The 22,966-nt window shown below is 43.8% G+C and overlaps 1 protein-coding gene across 1 annotated transcript in view; it reads left to right on the forward strand.

The window, feature by feature from the left end:
- The window catches only part of col12a1b (collagen, type XII, alpha 1b), a 257,397-nt gene that overhangs the window by 141,344 nt on the left and 93,087 nt on the right, over nt 1–22,966 (forward strand). Inside the window, 7 exon segments of the mRNA XM_055149744.1 lie at nt 5,992–6,121; nt 7,220–7,359; nt 8,493–8,622; nt 12,333–12,472; nt 14,743–14,872; nt 17,370–17,509; nt 17,620–17,749. Coding sequence (XP_055005719.1) covers nt 5,992–6,121; nt 7,220–7,359; nt 8,493–8,622; nt 12,333–12,472; nt 14,743–14,872; nt 17,370–17,509; nt 17,620–17,749 — 940 coding nt within the window.

Genomic DNA, 22,966 nt, shown 5'->3' on the forward strand with positions numbered 1-22,966 from the left:
AGGCCCACGAAACACCCCCTGGTTCACTGTGTAAATGTGTCGAAAATAGAAGTAGAAGAATTATTATTATTATTATTATTATTATTATTATTATTATTATTATTATTATTATTATTATTATTATTATTATTATTATTATTATGATTATTATTTTAATTATTATTATTATTAATAACACCATATTCTCAATTTAAATGGAAAATAAACAAATCGTTCCTGAGCCTGACTCCTGTGTGTGTGTGTGTGTGTGTGTGTGTGTGTGTGTCTGTGTGTGTGTGTCTGTGTGTGTTCTGTGTGTGTGTGTTCTTGGTGTGTGTGTGTGTGTGTGTGTGTGTGTGTGTTCTGTGTGTGTGTGTGTGTGTTGTGTGTGTGTGTGTGTGTGTGTGTGTGTGTGTGTGTGTGCGTGTGTGTGTGTGTGTGTGTGTCGTGTGTGTGTGTGTGTGTGTGTGTGTGTGTGTGTGTGTGTGTGTGTGTGTGTCTGTGTGTGTGTGTGTGTGTGTGTGTGTGTGTGTGTCTGTGTGTGTGTGTGTGTGTGTGTGTGTGTGTGTGTGTGTGTGTGTGTGTGTGTGTGTGTGTGTGTGTGTGTGTGTGTGTGTGTGTGTGTGTGTGTGTGTGTGTGTGTGTGTGTGTGTGTGTGTGTGTGTGTGTGTGTGTGTGTGTGTGTGTGTGTGTGTGTGTGTGTGTGTTCTGTGTGTGTGTGTGTGTGTGTGTGTGTGTGTGTCTGTGTGTGTGTGTGTGTGTGTGTGTGTGTGTGTGTGTGTGTGTGTGTGTGTGTGTGTGTGTGTGTGTGTTGTGTGTGTGTGTGTGTGTGTGTGTGTGTGTGTGTGTGTGTGTGTGTGTGTGTGTTGTGTGTGTGTGTGTGTGTGTGTGTGTGTGTGTGTGTGTGTGTGTGTGTGTGTGTGTGTGTGTGTGTGTGTGTGTGTGTGTGTGTGTGTGTGTGCAGAGCCTCTGGGGGGTGTGAGGAACCTGCAGGTGTTGAACCCGACCATGACGACGCTGAACGTTCGCTGGGAACCCGCCGAGGGGAGGGTCAAAGAATATCGCCTCATCTACGTCCCAGCAGCAGGGGGCGCTGAGAGCATGGTGAGGACACTACACACTACCCACTACACACTACCCACTACACTACACACTACACAACACTACACACTACACACTAAACACTACACACTGCACACTACACACACTACACACTACACACACACTACACACTACACACTACACACTACAACACTAACACACACACACTACACACTACACACTACACACTACACACTACACACTACACACTACAAACTACACACTACACACTAACACTACACACTAAACACTCACACTACACACACACTACACACTACACACTACACACTACACACTGCACACACACACTGCACACTACACACTAAACTACACACTACACACTACACACACACACTACAACTACATAACACACTACACCTAAACACTAACACTACACACTACACTACACACTACACACTACACACTACACACACACTACACACTACACACTACACACTGCACACTACACACTACACACTACAAACTCACACTACCACTACACACTACCACTACACAACCCACTACACACTACACTACACACTACACACTACACACTACACACTAAACACTACACACTAAACACTACACACTGCACACTACACACTACCACTGCACACTACACACTACACACACACACACTACCCACTACACACTACACACTACTACACACTACACACTACACACTACACACTACCCACACACACACTACACACTACACAAACACTAACACACACACTACACCTACCACTAACACTACACACTACACTACAAATCTCCTGCACACTACACACTACACATACACACTAACCTGCACACTACACTACACACTGCCACTCACACTGCACTACACACACACACTACACACTACACACTACACACTACACACTGCACACTACACACTACACACTACACACTGCACACTACACACTGCACACTACACACTACACACTGCACACTGCACACTACACACTACACACTACACACTGCACACTAACACTGCACACTCACACTACACACTACACACTACACTGCACACTACAACACTGCACACTGCACATTGAACACTAACACTAAACTAACACCTGAACACTACACACTAAACACTAACACTACACACTACACACTAACACACACTACACACACTAACACTACAACACACACACTACACACTACACACTACACACTACACACTAACACTACACACTACACACTACACACTGACACACTAACACTACACACTACACACTACACACTACACACTACACACTACACACTACACACTACACACTGAACACTACAAACACTAACACACACACTGCACACTGCACACTACACACTACACACTACACACTACACACTACACACTACACACTACACACTAAACACTACACACTAAACACTACACACTACACACTACACACTACACACTACACACTACACACTACAAACACTACACACTACACACTACACACTACTACACACTAAACACTACACACTACACACTACACACTACACACTAAACACTACACACTACACACTACACACTGAACACTACACACTACACACTGCACACTACACACTGCACACTACACACTGCACACTGCACACTGCACACTACACACTACACACTGCACTACACACTACACACTACACACTACACACTACACACTACACACTACACACTACACACTGCACACTACACACTGCACACTACACACTGCACACTACACACTACACACTACACACTACACACTACACACTACACACTAAACACTACACACTAAACACTAAACACTACACACTACACACTACACACTACACACTAAACACTACACACAACACTACACACACTACACACTACACACTACACACTAACACTACACACTACACACTAAACACTACAACACTAAACACTACACACTGCACACTACACACTACACACTACACACTACACACACACTAACACACTAAACACTACACACTAACACTACACACTACACACTACACACTACACACTACACACTACACACTACACACTAAACACTACACACTACACACTACACACTACACACTACACTAAACACTAACACACTGCACACTACACACTGCACACTAAACACTACACACTGCACACTACACACTACACACTACACACTACACACTAAACACTACACACTACACACTGCACACTGCACACTACACACTAAACACTACACACTACACACTAAACACTACACACTACACACTACACACTACACACTACACACTACACACTACACACTACACACTACACACTGCACACTAAACACTACACACTACACACTACACACTAAACACTACACACTACACACACACTACACACTACACACACTACACACTACACACTAAACACTAAACACTACACACTACACACTACAACACTACACACACACTACACACTACACACTACACACTACACACACACACACAAACACTAAACACTACACACTACACACACACTAAACACTACACACTACTACACACTACACACACACTACACACTACACACACTACACACTACACTACACACTAACACACTAAACACTACACACTACACACACACTACACACTAACACTACACACTACACACACACTACACACTAACACACACACTACACACACACTACACACTACACACTACACACTAAACACTACACACTACACACTACACACTACACACTAAACACTACACACTACACACTACACACTACACACTACACACTACACACTACACACTACACACTAACACACTACACACACACTACACACTAAACACTACACACTAAACACTACACACTACACACTAAACACTACACACTACACACTACACACTACACACTACACACTACACACTACACACTACACACTAAACACTACACACTAAACACTAAACACTACACACTAAACACTACACACTACACACTAAACACTACACACTACACACTAAACACTACACACTACACACACACTACACACTACACACTACACACTAAACACTACACACTACACACACACTAAACACTACACACTAACACACTAAACACTACACACTAAACACTACACACTACACACTACACACTAAACACTAAACACTACGCACTACACACACACACACTAACACACTAAACACTACACTACACACTACAAACACTACAACTACACACTAACACACTACACACTACACACACTACAAACACTACACACTACACACTACACACTACACACTACACACTACACACTAACACTACAACACTACACACTACACACTACACACTACACACTACACACTAAACACTACACACTACACACTAAACACTACACACTACACACTAAACACTACACACTACACACTACACACTAAACACTACACACTACACACTACACACTACACACTACACACTACACACTACACACACACACTACACACACACACTACACACTACACACTAACACTACACACACACTACACACTACACTACACACTACACACTACACACTAAACACTACACACTACACACTACACACTACACACTACACACTACACACTACACACTAAACACTACACACTACACACTACACACTAACACACTACACACTACACACTACACACTACACACTACACACTACACACACACTACACACTAACACACTACACACACACACACACTACACACTACACACTACACACACACTACACACACACTACACACTACTAACACTACACACTAACACACTACACACTACTAAACACTAACACTACACACTACACACTACACACTACACACTACACACTACACACTACTACACACTACACACTACACTACACACTAACACACTACACACTACACACTACACACTACACACTACACACTACACACTACACACTACACACTACACACTAAACACTAAACACTACACACTACTACACACTACACACTACACACACACTAACACACTACACACACTAAACACTACTACACACTACACACTAACACACTACACACACACTACACACACACTACACACTAAACACTACACACTACACACTACACACTACACTACACACTAAACACACACTACACACTACACACTACACACTACACACTACACACTACACACTACACACTACACACTACACACTACACACTAAACACTACACACTAACACACTAAACACTACACACTACACACTACACACTACACACTACACACTAAACACTACTACACACTACACACACACTACACACTACACACACACTACACACTACACACTACACACTACACTACACACTACACACTACACACTACACACTACACACTAAACACTACACACTACACACTAAACACTACACACACACTACACACTAAACACTACACACTACACACTAAACACTACACACTAAACACTAAACACTACACACTACACACTAAACACTACACACTACACACTACACACTACACACTACACACTACACTACACACTACACTAAACACTAAACACTACACACTACACACTACACACTACACACTACACACTACACACTAACACTACACACTAAACACTACACACTACACACTCCACACTACACACTACACACTACAACACACTACACACTACACACACACTACAACACACTACACACTACACACTACACACTAAACACTACACACTACACACACTACACACTACACACTGCACACTAAACACACAAGGCTGTTCTTCCTTCTCTCTCTTCTCTGTCTTCTGTCGGCAGGACTCACAGTGTTGTTTGTTTGTTGTTTGTTTGTTGTTTGTTGTTGTTTGTTGTTGTTTATTGTTGTTTGTTTGTTTGTTGTTGTTATTGTTGTTTGTTGTTGTTTGTTGTTGTTTCAGGAGCAGGTGAGTGCAGGCACCACCTCCACCGTCCTGAGGTCTCTGACCCCGGACACTCTGTACACCGTGTCTCTGCTGCCCATCTACGCCGAGGGAGAAGGACGCCTGCTCTCCGAGAACGGAAAAACACGTGAGAAATACTACAAATACACCTGAGAAATACTACAAATACACACAAGAAGTACTGCAAAAACACGTGAGAAATACTACAAATACACACAAGAAGTACTGCAAATACACACAAGAAATACTACAAATACACCTGAGAAATACTACAAATACACGTGAGAAATACTACAAATACACACAAGAAGTACTGCAAAAACACGTGAGAAATACTACAAATACACACAATAAGTACTGCAAATACACGCGAGAAATACTACAAATACACGTGAGAAATACTACAAATACACACAAGAAATACTGCAAATACACGTGAGAAATACTACAAATACACACAAGAAGTACTACAAATACACACAAGAAATACTACAAATACACCTGAGAAATACTACAAATACACACAAGAAGTACTGCAAATACACACAAGAAGTACTACAAAAACACGTGAGACATACTACAAATACACACAAGAAGTACTACAAAAACACACAAGAAGTACTACAAATACACGTGAGAAATACTACAAATACACACAAGAAGTACTATAAAAACACGTGAGAAATACTACAAATACACGCACGGATTATACACGAGAAATACTACAAATACACACAAGAAGTACTACAAATACACGTGAGAAAAACTACAGATACACGCACGGAGTATACACAAGAAATACTACAAATACACACAAGAAGTACTACAAATACACGTGAGAAATACTACAAATACACACAAGAAGTACTACAAATACACACAAGAAGTACTACAAATACACACAAGAAGTACTACAAATACACACAAGAAGTACTACAAATACACACATGAAGTACACACAAGAAATACTACAAATACACACAAGAAGTACTACAAATACACACAAGAAGTACTACAAATACACACATGAAGTACACACAAGAAATACTACAAATACACACAAGAAGTACTCCAAATACACACAAGAAATACTCCAAATACACACAAGAAGTACTCCAAATACACACAAGAAGTACTCTAAATACACACAAGAAGTACTCCAAACACATGTGTAAAATAAAGCCAGTCTTTAAGTGTGTGTTGAGTCCGGGTGTTTGTGTGCCAGGGCCTCTGGGGGGAGTGAAGAACCTGCGTGTGACCAACCCCACCATGACGTCTCTGAACGTGGACTGGGAGCCTGCAGACGGAGCCGTGAGGCTCTACAAGATCTTCTACGTCCCAACGGCCGGAGGGATGGAAGAGATGGTACAGACATGAATATATGTTCCTCTGACCCTCTGACCCTCTGACCTCCTCCTCTGCTCCTCTGACCCTCTGACCTCCTCCTCTGCTCCTCTGACCCTCTGACCTTCTCCTCTGACCCTCTGACCTCCTCCTCTGCTCCTCTGACCCTCTGACCTCCTCCTCTGACCTTCTCTCTGCTCCTCTGACCTTCTCTGACCTTCTCTGCGTCCTCTGACCCTCTGACCTCCTCCTCTGACCTTCTCCTCTGACCTTCTCTTCTGCTCCTCTGACCTTCTCTTCTGCTCCTCTGACCCTCTGACCTTCTCTTCTGCTCCTCTGACCTTCTCCTCTGACCTTCTCTTCTGCGTCCTCTGACCCTCTGACCTTCTCCTCTGCGTCCTCTGACCCTCTGACCTCCTCCTCTGCTCCTCTGACCTCTCCTCTGACCTTCTCCTCTGCTCCTCTGACCTTCTCCTCTGACCTTCTCCTCTGCGTCCTCTGACCCTCTGACCTTCTCCTCTGCTCCTCTGACCCTCTGACCTTCTCTGAGTCCTCTGACTCCTCTGACCTTCTCCTCTGCTCCTCTGACCCTCTGACCTTCTCCTCTGCTCCTCTGACCTTCTCCTCTGACCTTCTCCTCTGCGTCCTCTGACCCTCTGACCTTCTCCTCTCCTCTGACCCTCTGACCCTCTGACCTTCTCCTCTGCTCCTCTCCTCTGACCTTCTCCTCTGCTCCTCTGACCTCTGACCTTCTCTGCGTCCTCTGACCCTCTGACCTTCTCTGCGTCCTCTGACCCTCTGACCTTCTCCTCTGCTCCTCTGACCTTCTCTCTCCTCTGACCTTCTCCTCTGCTCCTCTGACCTTCTCCTCTGCTCCTCTGACCCTCTGACCTTCTCCTCTGCTCCTCTGACCTTCTCCTTTGCTCCTCTGCTCCTCTGACTCTCTCCTCTGCTCCTCTGACTCTCTCCTCTTCTCCTCTGCTCCTCTGACCCTCTGACCCTCTGACCGTCTGACCTTCTCTTCTGCTCCTCTGCTCCTCTGACCCTCTGACCTTCTCCTCTGCTCCTCTGACCCTCTGACCTTCTCCTCTGCTCCTCTGACCTTCTCTCTGCTCTCTGCTCCTCTGACCCTCTCCTCCGTCTGGTTCCTTCAGGAGCAGGTTCCGGCCTCGTCCACGTCCACGGTCCTGAGGAACCTGCAGCCGGACACTCTGTACACGGTGTCTGTGCTCCCCGTGTATCCGGCGCGAGAGGGACGGAGGCAGAGCGAGGAGGGACGCACTCGTGAGTAACGCCGCCGCACGACGCGCAAGAAGGTCAGAGCAGTCGCTGACCAGAGGAGCAGGACCTGGAGCTGCTCACGCTGGACTTTATGACCAGACAGAACAGTTGGTTTACGTGTTTGTGTCTCATTATTATTCAGGAACAAATCTGCCCTGAACGTGACTCGACTGAACCACAGCAGAGTCACGCCGACGTGTTCACAGGACGGTTTTTACTGCCAAATGAATTGTTCTGAATTAAATAGTTCTGGATTAAAATAATCTTCTTTGAGTTTACGTGGAAATAATGCGCTTAATAAATAAAATAATAAATAGAAATAACGCCCTTAATAAATAAAATAATAAATAGAAATAATGCCTTAATAAATAAATAATAAATAGAAATAATGCCGCTTAATAAATAATAATAAATAGAAATAATGCGCTTAATAAATAAAATAATAAATAGAAATAATGCGCTTAATAAATAAAATAATAAATAGAAATAATGCCCTTAATAAATAAAATAATAAATAGAAATAATGCGCTTAATAAATAAATAAATAAATAGAAATAATGCCCTTAATAAATAAAATAATAAATAGAAATAATGCGCTTAATAAATAAAATATAAATAGAAATAATGCGCTTAATAATAAAATAATAAATAGAAATAATGCGCTTAATAAATAAAATAATAAATAGAAATAATGCGCTTAATAAAATAAATAATAAATAGAAATAATGCCCTTAATAAATAAAAATAAAAGAAATAATGCCCTTAATAAATAAAATAATAAATAGAAATAATGCGCTTAATAAATAAAATAATAAATAGAAATAATGCGCTTAATAAATAAAATAATAAATAGAAATAATGCGCTTAATAAATAAAATAATAAATAGAAATTAATGCGCTTAATAAATAAAATAATAAATAGAAATAATGCCCTAATAATAAAAAATAAATAGAAATAATGCGCTTAATAATAAATAGAAATAATGCCCTTAATAAATAAAATAATAAATAGAAATAATGCCCTTAATAAATAAAATAATAAATAGAAATAATGCGCTTAATAAATAAAATAATAAATAGAAATAATGCGCTTAATAAATAAAATAATAAATAGAAATTATGCGCTTAATAAATAAAATAATAAATAGAAATTATGCACTTAATAAATAAAATAATAAATAGAAATAATGCGCTTAATAAATAAAATAATAAATAGAAATAATGCGCTTAATAAATAAAATAATAAATAGAAATGATGCTCTTAATAAATAAAATAATAAATAGAAATAATGCGCTTAATAAATAAAATAATAAATAGAAATAATGCGCTTAATAAATAAAATAATAAATAGAAATAATGCCCTTAATAAATAATAAATAATAAATAGAAATAATGCCCTTAATAAATAAAATAAATAGAAATAATGCGCTTAATAAATAAAATAATAAATAGAAATAATGCGCTTAATAAATAAAATAATAAATAGAAATAATGCCCTTAATAAATAAAATAATAAATAGAAATAATGCGCTTAATAAATAAAATAATAAATAGAAATAATGCCCTTAATAAATAAAATAATAAATAGAAATAATGCGCTTAATAAATAAAATAATAAATAGAAATAATGCGCTTAATAAATAAAATAATAAATAGAAATAATGCCCTTAATAAATAAAATAATAAATAGAAATAATGCCTTCCACAGCCCCTGACACTGAACAAAATTAAATAAAGGTGATTTTCCATTTTAACAATTCAGAATTATTATTTCCATGTAAACGTCCGTTCCTCCCCTCACCTCTGCTCATGAGCTCTGGGCAGTGTTGGAAAGTTTACTTTTAAAATGTAATCCCCTACAGATTATAGATTACACACCCCAAAATGTAGTTTGTAACAGAATCCATTAAATTACGTAAAGTGAGTAATGTAATCTGATTACTTTGGATTACTTGATTTGCTGTAGAGAAACAAAGACGAGGAAATCTTCACATAAGAAGTTTTGTCTGATAAAAGAAAATAAAAAGCCCAGACTTTACTGAACCATCCATCCATTTTCTTCCACTTATCTGGGGTCGGGTCTCGGGGGCAGCAGTCTGAGCAGGGACTCCCAGACTTCCTTCATCCCAGACACTTCCTCCAGCTCCTCCTGTAGGACCTCGAGTCGTTCCCAGGCCAGTCCAGAGACAGAGTCCCTCCAGTGTGTCCTGGTCTTCCCCCGGGTCTCCTCCTGGTGGGACATGAACACCTCCTGAGGGAGACGCCCAGGAGACATCAGAACAGATGCCCGAGCCTCAACTGCTCCTCTCCACGTGGAGGAGCAGCAGCTCTACTCCGAGCTCCTCCCGTGTGACTGAGCTCCTCACTCTGTCTCTAAGGGAGACGCCCAGACGCCCTGCGGAGGAAACTCATTTAGAGCTCTTGTATCTGCGATCCAGACTTTACTGAACCAAATTAAAAATATTATTGATAGAAAACGAGGAGACACGACCACACAGCAGGATTTAGTCCTGTTAAATCCTGGTTTAGACCTGGTTTAGATCTAGTTTAGATTTAGATTAGATCTAGTTTAGACCTGGTTTTAGTCCTGGTTTAGTCCTGGTTTTAGACCTGCTTTTAGACCTGCTTTTAGACCTGGTTTTAGACCTGGTTTAGTCCTGGTTTAGATCTAGTTTAGACCTGGTTTAGTTTGCGGCAATGAATGGAATTACCAAAAAAAAAAAAAAAAGGGGGATATCACCCAAAATGTGAAAACAGTTAAATCCCTCTGTGTAATCCATTTATTTCAACAAAGTAACTGTAATCCAATTACCACTCACTGAAACAGTAACTGTAACTGAATACAGTTACTCATGTACTCTGATTACATAACTCTGGTACATGTAATCTGTTACTCCTGACACTGGCTCTGGGTCATGACCCAAAGGACCAGATCATCGATACAAGCGACACAGATGAGTTTCCTCCTCAGGGCGTCTGGGTGCTTCCTCAGAGACAGAGTGAGGAGCTCGGAGTAGAGCCGCTGCTCCTCCACGTGGAGAGGAGCGTCTGAGGGGAGGAACGTCTCCCTCAGGAGGTGTTCATGTCCCACCAGGAGGAGGGAGGGAAGACCCAGGACACACTGGAGGGACTGTGTCTCTGGACTGGCCTGGGAACACCTCAGGGTCCAACAGGAGGAGCTGGAGGAAGTGTCTGGGGTGAGGGAAGTCTGGGAGTCCCTGTTCAAACTGATGCCCCCGAGACCCGACCCCAGAGAAGAGGAAGAACATGGATGGATGGATGTAAACTCCAAGGAGAATATTTTAATTCAGAACAATTCATTCAGACTTTAAAAACATGTAAACACGACCAAACTTAAACACAGCACAGTCGCACTCAGGCAACGGGACAGTGTCAGGCTCATGGGCACAATGTTTCCATGTTGTTTTCATGTGATGTGACCTCGTGTCCGTGTGTTGTGACCTCGTGTGTTGTGTGTTGTGACCTCGTGTCCTTGTGTTGTGACCTCGTGACCTCGTGTCCTTGTGTCCTTGTGTCCTTGTGTTGTGACCTTGTGTCTTGTGTCCTCGTGTCCTTGTGTCCTCGTGTTGTGACCTCGTGTCCTTGTGTCCTCGTGTTGTGACCTCGTGTCCTTGTGTCCTTGTGTCCTTGTGTCCTCGTGTCCTTGTGTGTGACCTTGTGTCCTTGTGTCCTCGTGTCCTTGTGTCCTCAGTGCCTCTGGGGGGAGTGGACAACATGAAGGTGTCCAACCCGACCATCACCACGCTCAGAGTGAACTGGAGCCCCGCCGACGGAAACGTCCAGGGCTACAAGGTCATCTACGTCCCCGCCGCCGGAGGACTGGAGATAGTGGTGAGACACGAGACGCTGCGCCTGCACCTGCCCGCACTGCACCTGCCCGCACTGCACCTGCCCGCACTGCACCTGCCCGCACTGCACCTGCCACAGGGACCCTTCACCTGTCTGCGTGTTTAAACTAAGCGCTGTGTTTCTGTTTTAAACCTGTCGACAGAACCACTTCACTGAACAAACACCAGGATTATCAAAACATCAGAGCTTTTCTCCTCACACCTCTGTCTCCTCTGTCTCCTCTGTCTCCTCTGTCTCCTCTGTCTCCTCTGTCTCCTCTGTCTCCTCTGTCTCCTCTGTCTCCTCTGTCTCCTCTGTCTCCTCTGTCTCCTCCTCTGTCTCCTCTGTCTCCTCTGTCTCCTCTGTCTCCTCTGTCTCCTCTGTCTCCTCTGTCTCCTCTGTCTCCTCTGTCTCCTCCTCTGTCTCCTCTGTCTCCTCTGTCTCCTCTCTGTCTGTTCCTCTGTCTCTCTGTCTCTCTGTCTCCTCTGTCTCCTCTGTCTCCTCTGTCTCCTGTCTCCTCTGTCTCCTCTGTCTCCTCTGTCTTCTCTGTCTCTTTGTCTCCTCTGTCTCCTCTGTCTCCTCTGTTTCCTCTGTCTCCTGTTTCTTTTCCGTCTCTTGTGTTTCGTCTGAACAGTTTTGAGTGAAATAAATCGTCACGTTGTTCCGGACGATGAAAACGTGTCATCACATTTGTCCGTAAACCACTTAACGCTGAACAAACACCTTCGTCTTTGCCCGCGCCGTCTTTGTCCGCACCTGTCTTCAACACTCAGCACCTGCCCGTGGCGTCTCTGGGATATTTCACACTTGAGTTCCGGAGTGTTCCAGCTGAATGGACTCAGGTGTAAACATCGGGGCCGGTGCTAAAACGTTAAACCCCAGATTTACTCCTGTCCACGTTTCAGACACACAGAAGAAAATATGAAGCAGCACCTGGAATTAGGAACAAAGATAAAAAGAAAACACACCTCAATAGCTCAAAGTCTGCACGCGCTGCTTTGTGGACAGCTGCAAACCCTTCGACTTTCTCTCAGCGAGGAAGTCTACTACTCTCAAAATGCACTTTCCCGTCTGCAGAGAGTCCAGAACCAAAAAACGAGAACATATCACGCCAATCCTTGCGTCGTTGCACCGGATCCCAGTTCGATTTAGAGTTGATTTTAAGATTTTATAGTTTGTTTTTAAAGCTTTGAATGTTCTGGCCCCACGTTACGTCTCGGACCTCATCCACATTTACACCCCTCGTACGCTCTGAGGTCCGAGGTCCAGCTCCGGCTCGTGGGGCCTAAGACGAGACTTAAACTTAAACCAGGAGGACAGGACGTTCTCTGTGACCGACCCCAAACTCTGGAATGCACTGAAACGCTCTGGAATGCACTGAAACGCTCTGGAATGCTCTGGATGTCTCCGGAATGCTTTGGAACGCTCTGGATGTCTCTGGAATGCTCTGGTACGCGCTGGAACGCTCTGGAAGACTTTGGAATTCTGTCCCTCCCACGTCCCGACAGCCTCCACAGTGGAAAGTTTTAAGTCTCGCCTTAAGACCCAATTTTATTTTGTGGCTTTAACACTGCGTGAGTCGCGTGCTCCTCTGTGTTTTTTTTTATTCAGTTTTATTTATTTATTTTAAAATTTTATTTTATTCAGTGTTTTATCATTTTTGGATTTGTGCATTTTAATGGCGCGTGAAGAATCCCTCAGTCGTCCAGGTAGAATCTACGGCGAGGAGAAAAATTCAGTTTGTCGACTGGACAAAAGTAAGTTTGGTTGAAGACGTTTCGCAGATCATCCAAGCTGCTTCCTCAGTTCAAGCTGCTTCTTCAGAACTGAAGAAGCAGCTTGGATGAGCTGCGAAATGTCTTCAACCAAACTAACTTTTGTCCAGTCGACAAACTGAGTTTTTATCCTCGTCGTTTTAATGGTGCGTTCAGACAAGAGCGTCAAAAAAACATCCACGTTCAGTCTGCACCTGAAGTTCCCAAATAAGATTTTTTGCCCCTATGTTCCTGTATCTGATCTTTTGACATGTGACATTCATCCACCTACACATCATCAACAAGCAACAAATGTCACTATTCTGCTCTGAAGTAGGCAGGAACTGGAAGAAAACGCTCACAAATGTTCACAAATGTTCTTCTTGTCAGATGAACATTGTGTCTGAACTGGTTGTGAGTGAAGCAGTGAAGCTCAGGTCAATCCCTCCACGCTGAGCCTCTGCACACACATGTGACGTCGCTGCCGCTGTGTGACGTGTTTTCTCTTGTGGTCTTCAGGAGCAGGTTTCTGAAAGCACCACACAGACGATCCTGGAGAAACTCCTGCCCGACACCGAGTACAGAGTCACTGTGGTCCCGGTTTACGCCGAAGGAGACGGACCGAGCCTCAGGGACACCGGGAAAACACGTGAGTGTAACACAGACCTGGTTTAGACCTGGTTTAGTCCTGGTTCAGTCCTAAATTTGTCCTAGTTTAGTCTTGGTTTAGACCTGGTTTAGTCCCAGTTTACTCCTGGTTCAGTCCTGGTTGAGTCCTGGTTGAGTCCTGGTTGAGTCCTGGTCGAGTCCTGGTTGAGTCCTGGTTGAGTCCTGGTCCAATCCTGGTCCAGTCCTGGTTGAGTCCTGGTCGAGTCCTGGTTGAGTCCTGGTTGAGTCCTGGTTGAGTCCTGGTCGAGTCCTGGTCCAGTCCTGGTCCAGTCCTGGTTGAGTCCTGGTTGAGTCCTGGTTGAGTCCTGGTCCAGTCCTGGTTGAGTCCTGGTGAGTCCTGGTTGAGTCCTGGTTGAGTCCTGGTCCAGTCCTGGTTGAGTCCTGGTCCAGTCCTGGTTGAGTCCTGGTTGAGTCCTGGTTGAGTCCTGGTCCAGTCCTGGTTGAGTCCTGGTCCAGTCCTGGTTGAGTCCTGGTTGAGTCCTGGTTGAGTCCTGGTTGAGTCCTGGTTGAGTCCTGGTTCAGTCCTGGTCCAGTCCTGTTCAGTCCTGGAGTCCCTGGTCCAGTCCTGGTTGAGTCCAGTCCTGGTTGAGTCCTGGTCCAGTCCTGGTCCAGTCCTGGTTGAGTCCTGGTTGAGTCCTGGTTGAGTCCTGGTTGAGTCCTGGTCCAGTCCTGGTTGAGTCCTGGTTGAGTCCTGAGTCCTGGTTGAGTCCTGGTTGAGTCCTGGTCCAGTCCTGGTTGAGTCCTGGTTGAGTCCTGAGTCCTGGTTGAGTCCTGGTTGAGTCCTGGTCCAGTCCTGGTTGAGTCCTGGTTGAGTCCTGGTCCAGTCCTGGTTGAGTCCTGGTCCAGTCCTGGTCCAGTCCTGGTTGAGTCCTGGTCCAGTCCTGGTCCAGTCCTGGTTCAGTCCTGGTTGAGTCCTGGTCCAGTCCTGGTTCAGTCCTGGTTCAGTCCTGGTCCAGTCCTGGTCCAGTCCTGGTTGAGTCCTGGTTGAGTCCTGGTCCAGTCCTGGTTGAGTCCTGGTTGAGTCCTGGTCCAGTCCTGGTTGAGTCCTGGTTGAGTCCTGGTTGAGTCCTGGTCCAGTCCTGGTTGAGTCCTGGTTGAGTCCTGGTCCAGTCCTGGTTGAGTCCTGGGTGAGTCCTGGTCCAGTCCTGGTCCAGTCCTGGTTGAGTCCTGGTTGAGTCCTGGTGTAGTCCTGGTCCAGTCCTGGTTGAGTCCTGGTTGAGTCCTGGTCCAGTCCTGGTCCAGTCCTGGTTGAGTCCTGGTTGAGTCCTGGTTGAGTCCTGGTTGAGTCCTGGTCCAGTCCTGGTTGAGTCCTGGTTGAGTCCTGGTCCAGTCCTGGTTGAGTCCTGGTCCAGTCCTGGTTGAGTCCTGGTTTGAGTCCTGGTTGAGTCCTGGTTGAGTCCAGTCCTGGTTGAGTCCTGGTGAGTCCTGGTTGAGTCCTGGTTGAGTCCTGGTTGAGTCCTGAGTCCTGGTTGAGTCCTGGTTGAGTCCTGGTCAGTCCTGGTTGAGTCCTGTCCAGTCCTGGTGAGTCCTGGTGGTTGAGTCCTGGTCGAGTCCTGGTTGAGTCCTGGTTGAGTCCTGGTGTAGTCCTGGTCCAGTCCTGGTTGAGTCCTGGTTGAGTCCTGGTTGAGTCCTGGTTGAGTCCTGGTCCAGTCCTGGTCGAGTCCTGGTTGAGTCCTGGTTGAGTCCTGGTGTAGTCCTGGTCCAGTCCTGGTCCAGTCCTGGTTGAGTCCTGGTCCAGTCCTGGTCCAGTCCTGGTCCAGTCCTGGTTGAGTCCTGGTCCTGAGTCCTGGTTGAGTCCTGGTTGAGTCCTGGTTGAGTCCTGGTCCAGTCCTGGTTGAGTCCTGGTTGAGTCCTGGTTCAGTCCTGGTTGAGTCCTGGTTGAGTCCTGGTGTAGTCCTGGTCCAGTCCTGGTTGAGTCCTGGTCCAGTCCTGGTTGAGTCCTGGTTGAGTCCTGGTCCAGTCCTGGTTGAGTCCTGGTTGAGTCCTGGTCCAGTCCTGGTTGAGTCCTGGTCCAGTCCTGGTTGAGTCCTGGTCCAGTCCTGGTTGAGTCCTGGTTGAGTCCTGGTGAGTCCTGGTTGAGTCCTGGTCCTGGTTGAGTCCTGGTTGAGTCCTGGTTGAGTCCTGGTTGAGTCCTGGTTGAGTCCTGGTTGAGTCCTGGTTGAGTCCTGGTCCAGTCCTGGTCCAGTCCTGGTCCAGTCCTGGTTGAGTCCTGGTTGAGTCCTGGTTGAGTCCTGGTTGAGTCCTGGTTGAGTCCTGGTCCAGTCCTGGTCCAGTCCTGGTTGAGTCCTGGTTGAGTCCTGGTTGAGTCCTGGTTGAGTCCTGGTTGAGTCCTGGTCCAGTCCTGGTCCAGTCCTGGTTGAGTCCTGGTTGAGTCCTGGTCCAGTCCTGGTCCAGTCCTGGTTGAGTCCTGGTTGAGTCCTGGTCCAGTCCTGGTTGAGTCCTGGTTGAGTCCTGGTTGAGTCCTGGTCTTGTTTCAGGTCCTCTGGGATTCGTTCGTAACCTTCAGGTCACAGATCCGACCACGTCGTCGTTAAACGTTCGCTGGGACGCGGCCGAGGGAAACGTTCGTGAAAACATCATCATCTGGGTCCCGGCGGCCGGAGGAGAACAGGAAGTGGTGAGTCAGATGCCCTCCCCTGAAGTACACGTTTCATGAACACACTGAACCACGCGGGGGGTGTTCTACATGTATGTCTATGGTAAAACGTCCTGTCCGCCTCTGTCCAGGACCAGGTGAGCGGCTCCACCACCAGCACCGTCCTGAAGAGCCTGGAGCCCGACACAGAGTACACAGTGACTGTAGTACCTGTGTACCACGAGATGGAAGGAAGACCCATGTCCAAGAACGGACGGACCAGTGAGTACTGCACTACAAATACTACTACTACTACTACTAGTACTACTAGTACTACTAGTACTACTAGTACTGCTGCTGATGCTACGACTACTACTACTATTACTACTACTACTACTGCTATTACTACTACTACTACTACTACTACTACTACTGCTACTACTACTACTACTACTAGTACTACTAGTACTGCTGCTGATGCTACCACTACTACTACTACTGTTACTACTACTACTGCTACTACTACTGATACTACTACTAGTACTACTAGTACTACTAGTACTGCTGCTGATGCTACGACTACTACTACTATTACTACTACTACTACTACTACTACTACTGACACTACCACTACTACCACTACTACTGCTACTACTACTGATAGTACTACTAATACCACTACTACTACTACTACTTCTACTACTACTGATAGTACTACTACTACTACTACTACTACTGCTACTACTACTAGTACTACTGCTACTACTACCACTACTGATAGTACTACTAGTACTACTAGTACTGCTGCTGATGCTACGACTACTACTACTATTACTACTACTACTACTGCTATTACTACTACTACTACCACTACTACTACTACTACTACTACTACTACTAGTACTACTGATACTACTACTACTGATACTACTACTACTGCTGTTGATACTATTACTACTACTTCTAGTACTACTACTACTACTACTGATACTACTGCAGTTATTATTACTATTACTACTACTACAGTTACAAAAACTGATAAAAATGATGTCGTGCTCTAGTTTTGGGGAAAATCACACTGATTCAATTTTATTTTATTCCCAAATATTGACCCTGGGAAACTGTCGTGAAAACTCTAAATATTCTGTTTGGTATTTTGTCGTACATGATGATATTTCTGTGCAGATGTGGAGAGATTTGAGTTGTTTTTGTGGAATATCTGGAGAGTAAAAATCTGCTCCGGCTCGTTATTGGTTCCTTCTGCTGTTTATTTGTCGCAGCTCAGTGTAGTAAATTTAAAAATATGTTTACTGAGATTCTCCGAGGCATGAAGCTGTTTCACTTTTACTTTGTTATCGCAGTATTTCTCCGTATAAATATGTGTCGTATTTCAAAGTCTGACGGGCCCGAACGTTTCTCTGACTGCGAACAAACAGAAAGACAAACACAAAGACTTGAAGATAAGTTTAAATTTAATAAAGACAAAAAAAAAACTAAAATGTAACGCAGCAAAAGCTCAAGTTGATTAAACCAAACGGAAAAAGAACAAAACTAACTCCACCAGACAAAGAACAGAGCTTCAGTACAAACTAAAACTGAACACAAGAGCGAGGAATGACACGAAATATTTATCTAAAATGATCAAAGTAACAAGAAGGAAAATAATTCAAATATAGAAAATAATAAAGTGACATTAAAGAAGCCGAGAGTCGAGTCGTGTCCGTCCCTCATCTGGTCACAAAAAAATAAAAGAACAAGTAAATAAATCAGACTTATATGAACGAAAATGTGTGCCCCAAATGAGAAAATATAAGTGTAAATAAAACTATGTGTATTGTAAAGAACTTAATCTAAATGTAAATGTAAAAACAATGAGTCTGTGGGTTGGTGTTGGCAGAAGAATCCAAGAACTCACACTTTTACTAAACAAATCTGCGTCTGAATCGTCTGTGTGAGACGAGACGAGACGAGACGAGATGTTCTGCAGAATGTGGTGATGTCATCTCAGACTCGGCGCTTGCATCATATTTTGGTTTATTTGTTTGTTTGTGTGGATCTCGTTGGCTGAAGGCAGATCCAGCAGCTCGTCCTCCTCAGGCCAAACACACTTTCAGTTTCCATTGCGTCAGTGCGAACACTTCCATCCATCCAGCCATATTCTTCTGCTTATCCGAGGTCGGGTCTCGGGGGCATCAGTCTAAACACAGACTCCCAGACTTCCTTCACCCCAGACACTTCCTCCAGCTCCTCCAGGGGAACCTCGAGGTGTTCCCAGGCCAGTCCAGAGACACAGTCCCTCCAGTGTGTCCTGGGTCTTCCCCGGGGCCTCCTCCCGGTGGGACATGAACACCTCCTGAGGGAGACGTCCAGGAGACATCAGAACAGACGTCCGAGCCTCATCTGGCTCCTCTCCACGTGGAGGAGCAGCGGCTCTACTCCGAGCTCCTCCCGTGTGACTGAGCTCCTCACTCTGTCTCTAAGGGAGACGCCCAGACACATACATATACATATACGTTTCTTAAATCGAGATCTCATTACAAAAAAATCACATTACCTTAAAGATAATCACATTTGACTTCAGGTTCATGATTCAAGTTCACATTTATATTTATATTTACAGTCCATTTCATCTTCATTAAACACAGATCTGGACACTGTGCAGCTCTCAGGACAAACACGGCACTTTGGTCGACTCTGACCAGCACTTTTAACCTCATTTGGAATCACAAAATAAACATATAAACACGTAACATGTAAACTCATATTTATATACATATATAAACATTTAGCCTCCCGTCCTCCTGGAGGAGCTACTACTACTACTGAACTCTCCTCTGTAACCACCAGGTGAACACCACACTTGAGATTCATTTGCTTTGTGCAATAAAATGTCTTTTCAGTTGAACTTTAAATCGATGTTTAGTATTTACAGTAAATATATCTGCTGGTAGATCGTCCCAAACAGACACTGATCTGTTTTTTACAGTGTGTAGAATCCCTCAGTCGTTCAGGTAGAATCTGTGGCAAAGGAGAAATTCAATTTGTCAACTGGGCAAATGTTTATTTAGGTTTGTTTCGTGTTAGTTTCAGTGTAGTTAGCTCCTCAGCAGCGTCTGAACAGAACTGAAGAAACAGCCTGGATGAGCTGAGAAATGTTTTTGTCCTAAATAAACATTTGTCCATTTGACAAATTGAATTTTACAGCTTCTTCCTTGGTTTGTTTTTACTTTCATCAGTCTGAGTTTGTCGTCTGTGTCGGTTCTGGTTTCACATCGTCTGAAGTGAAGCGCAGTTCTTCATGAAACACGTTCAGTCATTTAATGACTCTAATGTTTCTTGTCAGGTTAAGTCGAGGAGCTTTAACTGTCTCTTTGACCTTTAACCAGAACAACATAAACACGTCCAGTTCACATTTGTTCTGTTTGTTCGTGGAGGATCTGGAGGATCTGCTGCAGCTTCCATCATCTCTGACCTGTAACTGTCACATATGAACAATAATCATCCTTCACACTCCTCGAGATGTTCCTCTGTTCCTCGTCCTCCTGGAGAGAGTGAAGCTTCACCTCGTCTCCACGCTTCAGTCTCTGCTCCCTGCTCCTGCTCTCTCAGTCTCTTCAGTCTCTCTTCAGTCTTCAGTCTCTTTAGTCTCTTCAGTCTCTTCAGTCTCTTTAGTCTCTTTAGTCTCTTTAGTCTCTTTGTCTCTCTTCAGTCTCTTCAGTCTCTTTAGTCTCTTTAGTCTCTTTAGTCTCTCTTAGTCTCTCTCTTCAGTCTTCTCTCTCTTCTTAGTCTCTTAGTCTCTTCAGTCTCTCAGTCTCTTTAGTCTCTTTAGTCTCTTTAGTCTCTTCAGTCTCTTCAGTCTCTTTAGTCTCTTAGTCTCTTCTCTCTTTAGTCTCTTTAGTCTTTAGTCTCTTCAGTCTCTTCAGTCTCTTCAGTCTCTTCAGTCTCTTCTCTCTCAGTCTCTCTTTAGTCTCTTCAGTCTCTTTAGTCTCTTCAGTCTCTTTCTCTTAGTCTCTTTAGTCTCTTTAGTCTCTCTTAGTCTCTTAGTCTCTTCAGTCTCTTCAGTCTCTTCAGTCTCTCTTGTCTCTCTTCAGTCTCTTCAGTCTCTTCTGTCTCAGTCTCTTTAGTCTCTTTAGTCCTCTCTCAGTCTCTTTAGTCTTGTCTTTCTCTCTTTAGTCTCTTTAGTCTCTTTAGTCTCTTCAGTCTCTCTTCAGTCTCTCTTGTCTCTCTTTAGTCTCTCTCTTCAGTCTCTCTCTTTCAGTCTCTTCAGTCTCTTCAGTCTCTCAGTCTCAGTCTCTTAGTCTCTTAGTCTCTTAGTCTCTTCAGTCTCTTTAGTCTCTTTAGTCTCTTAGTCTCTCTTTAGTCTCTTCAGTCTCTCTCTTAGTCTCTCTCTTTAGTCTCTTCAGTCTCTCTTAGTCTCTTAGTCTCTTTAGTCTCTTTAGTCTCTTTAGTCTCTTCAGTCTCTTCAGTCTCTTAGTCTCTTAGTCTCTCTCTTTAGTCTCTTTAGTCTCTTCAGTCTCTTTAGTCTCTCTTAGTCTTTAGTCTCTTTAGTCTCTTTCAGTCTCTTCTTAGTCTCTTCAGTCTCTTCAGTCTCTTTAGTCTCTTTAGTCTCTTAGTCTCTTTAGTCTCTTCAGTCTCTTTAGTCTCTTTAGTCTCTTTCAGTCTCTCTCTTAGTCTCTTCAGTCTCTTCAGTCTCTAGTCTCTTAGTCTCTCTCTCTTTAGTCTCTTCAGTCTCTTTAGTCTCTCTTAGTCTCTTTAGTCTCTTCAGTCTCTTTAGTCTCTTTAGTCTCTTCAGTCTCTTTAGTCTCTCTTCAGTCTCTTCAGTCTCTCTTCAGTCTCTCTCTCTTTAGTCTCTCTTCAGTCTCTTCAGTCTCTCTTCAGTCTCTTCAGTCTCTTTAGTCTCTTTAGTCTCTCTCTCTTAGTCTCTTTAGTCTCTCTCTCTCTCTTCAGTCTCTTCAGTCTCTCTTGTCTCTCTTCAGTCTCTTCAGTCTCTTCAGTCTCTTCTGTCTCTTCAGTCTCTTTAGTCTCTTTAGTCTCTCTCTTTAGTCTCTTTAGTCTCTTTAGTCTCTTCTCTCTTTAGTCTCTTTAGTCTCTTTAGTCTCTTCTCTCTTCAGTCTCTTCAGTCTCTTGTCTCTCTTTAGTCTCTTCTCTTTCAGTCTCTTCTCAGTCTCTTCAGTCTCTTTAGTCTCTTCAGTCTCTTTAGTCTCTCTCTTTAGTCTCTTTAGTCTCTTTAGTCTCTTAGTCTCTTCAGTCTCTTTAGTCTCTTTAGTCTCTTAGTCTCTTCTCTCTTTAGTCTCTTCAGTCTCTTTAGTCTCTTAGTCTCTTCTCTCTTTAGTCTCTTTAGTCTCTTTCAGTCTCTTAGTCTCTTTAGTCTCTTTAGTCTTTAGTCTCTTTAGTCTCTCTCTTTTAGTCTCTTCAGTCTCTTCAGTCTCTTTAGTCTCTTAGTCTCTCTCTTTAGTCTCTTTAGTCTCTTCAGTCTCTTCTCTCTTAGTCTCTCTCTCT

Source organism: Boleophthalmus pectinirostris, unplaced genomic scaffold (assembly GCF_026225935.1).
Source record: "Boleophthalmus pectinirostris isolate CB_2022bp ecotype Guang Dong unplaced genomic scaffold, ASM2622593v1 HiC_scaffold_13, whole genome shotgun sequence".
NCBI lineage: Eukaryota > Metazoa > Chordata > Actinopteri > Gobiiformes > Gobiidae > Boleophthalmus > Boleophthalmus pectinirostris.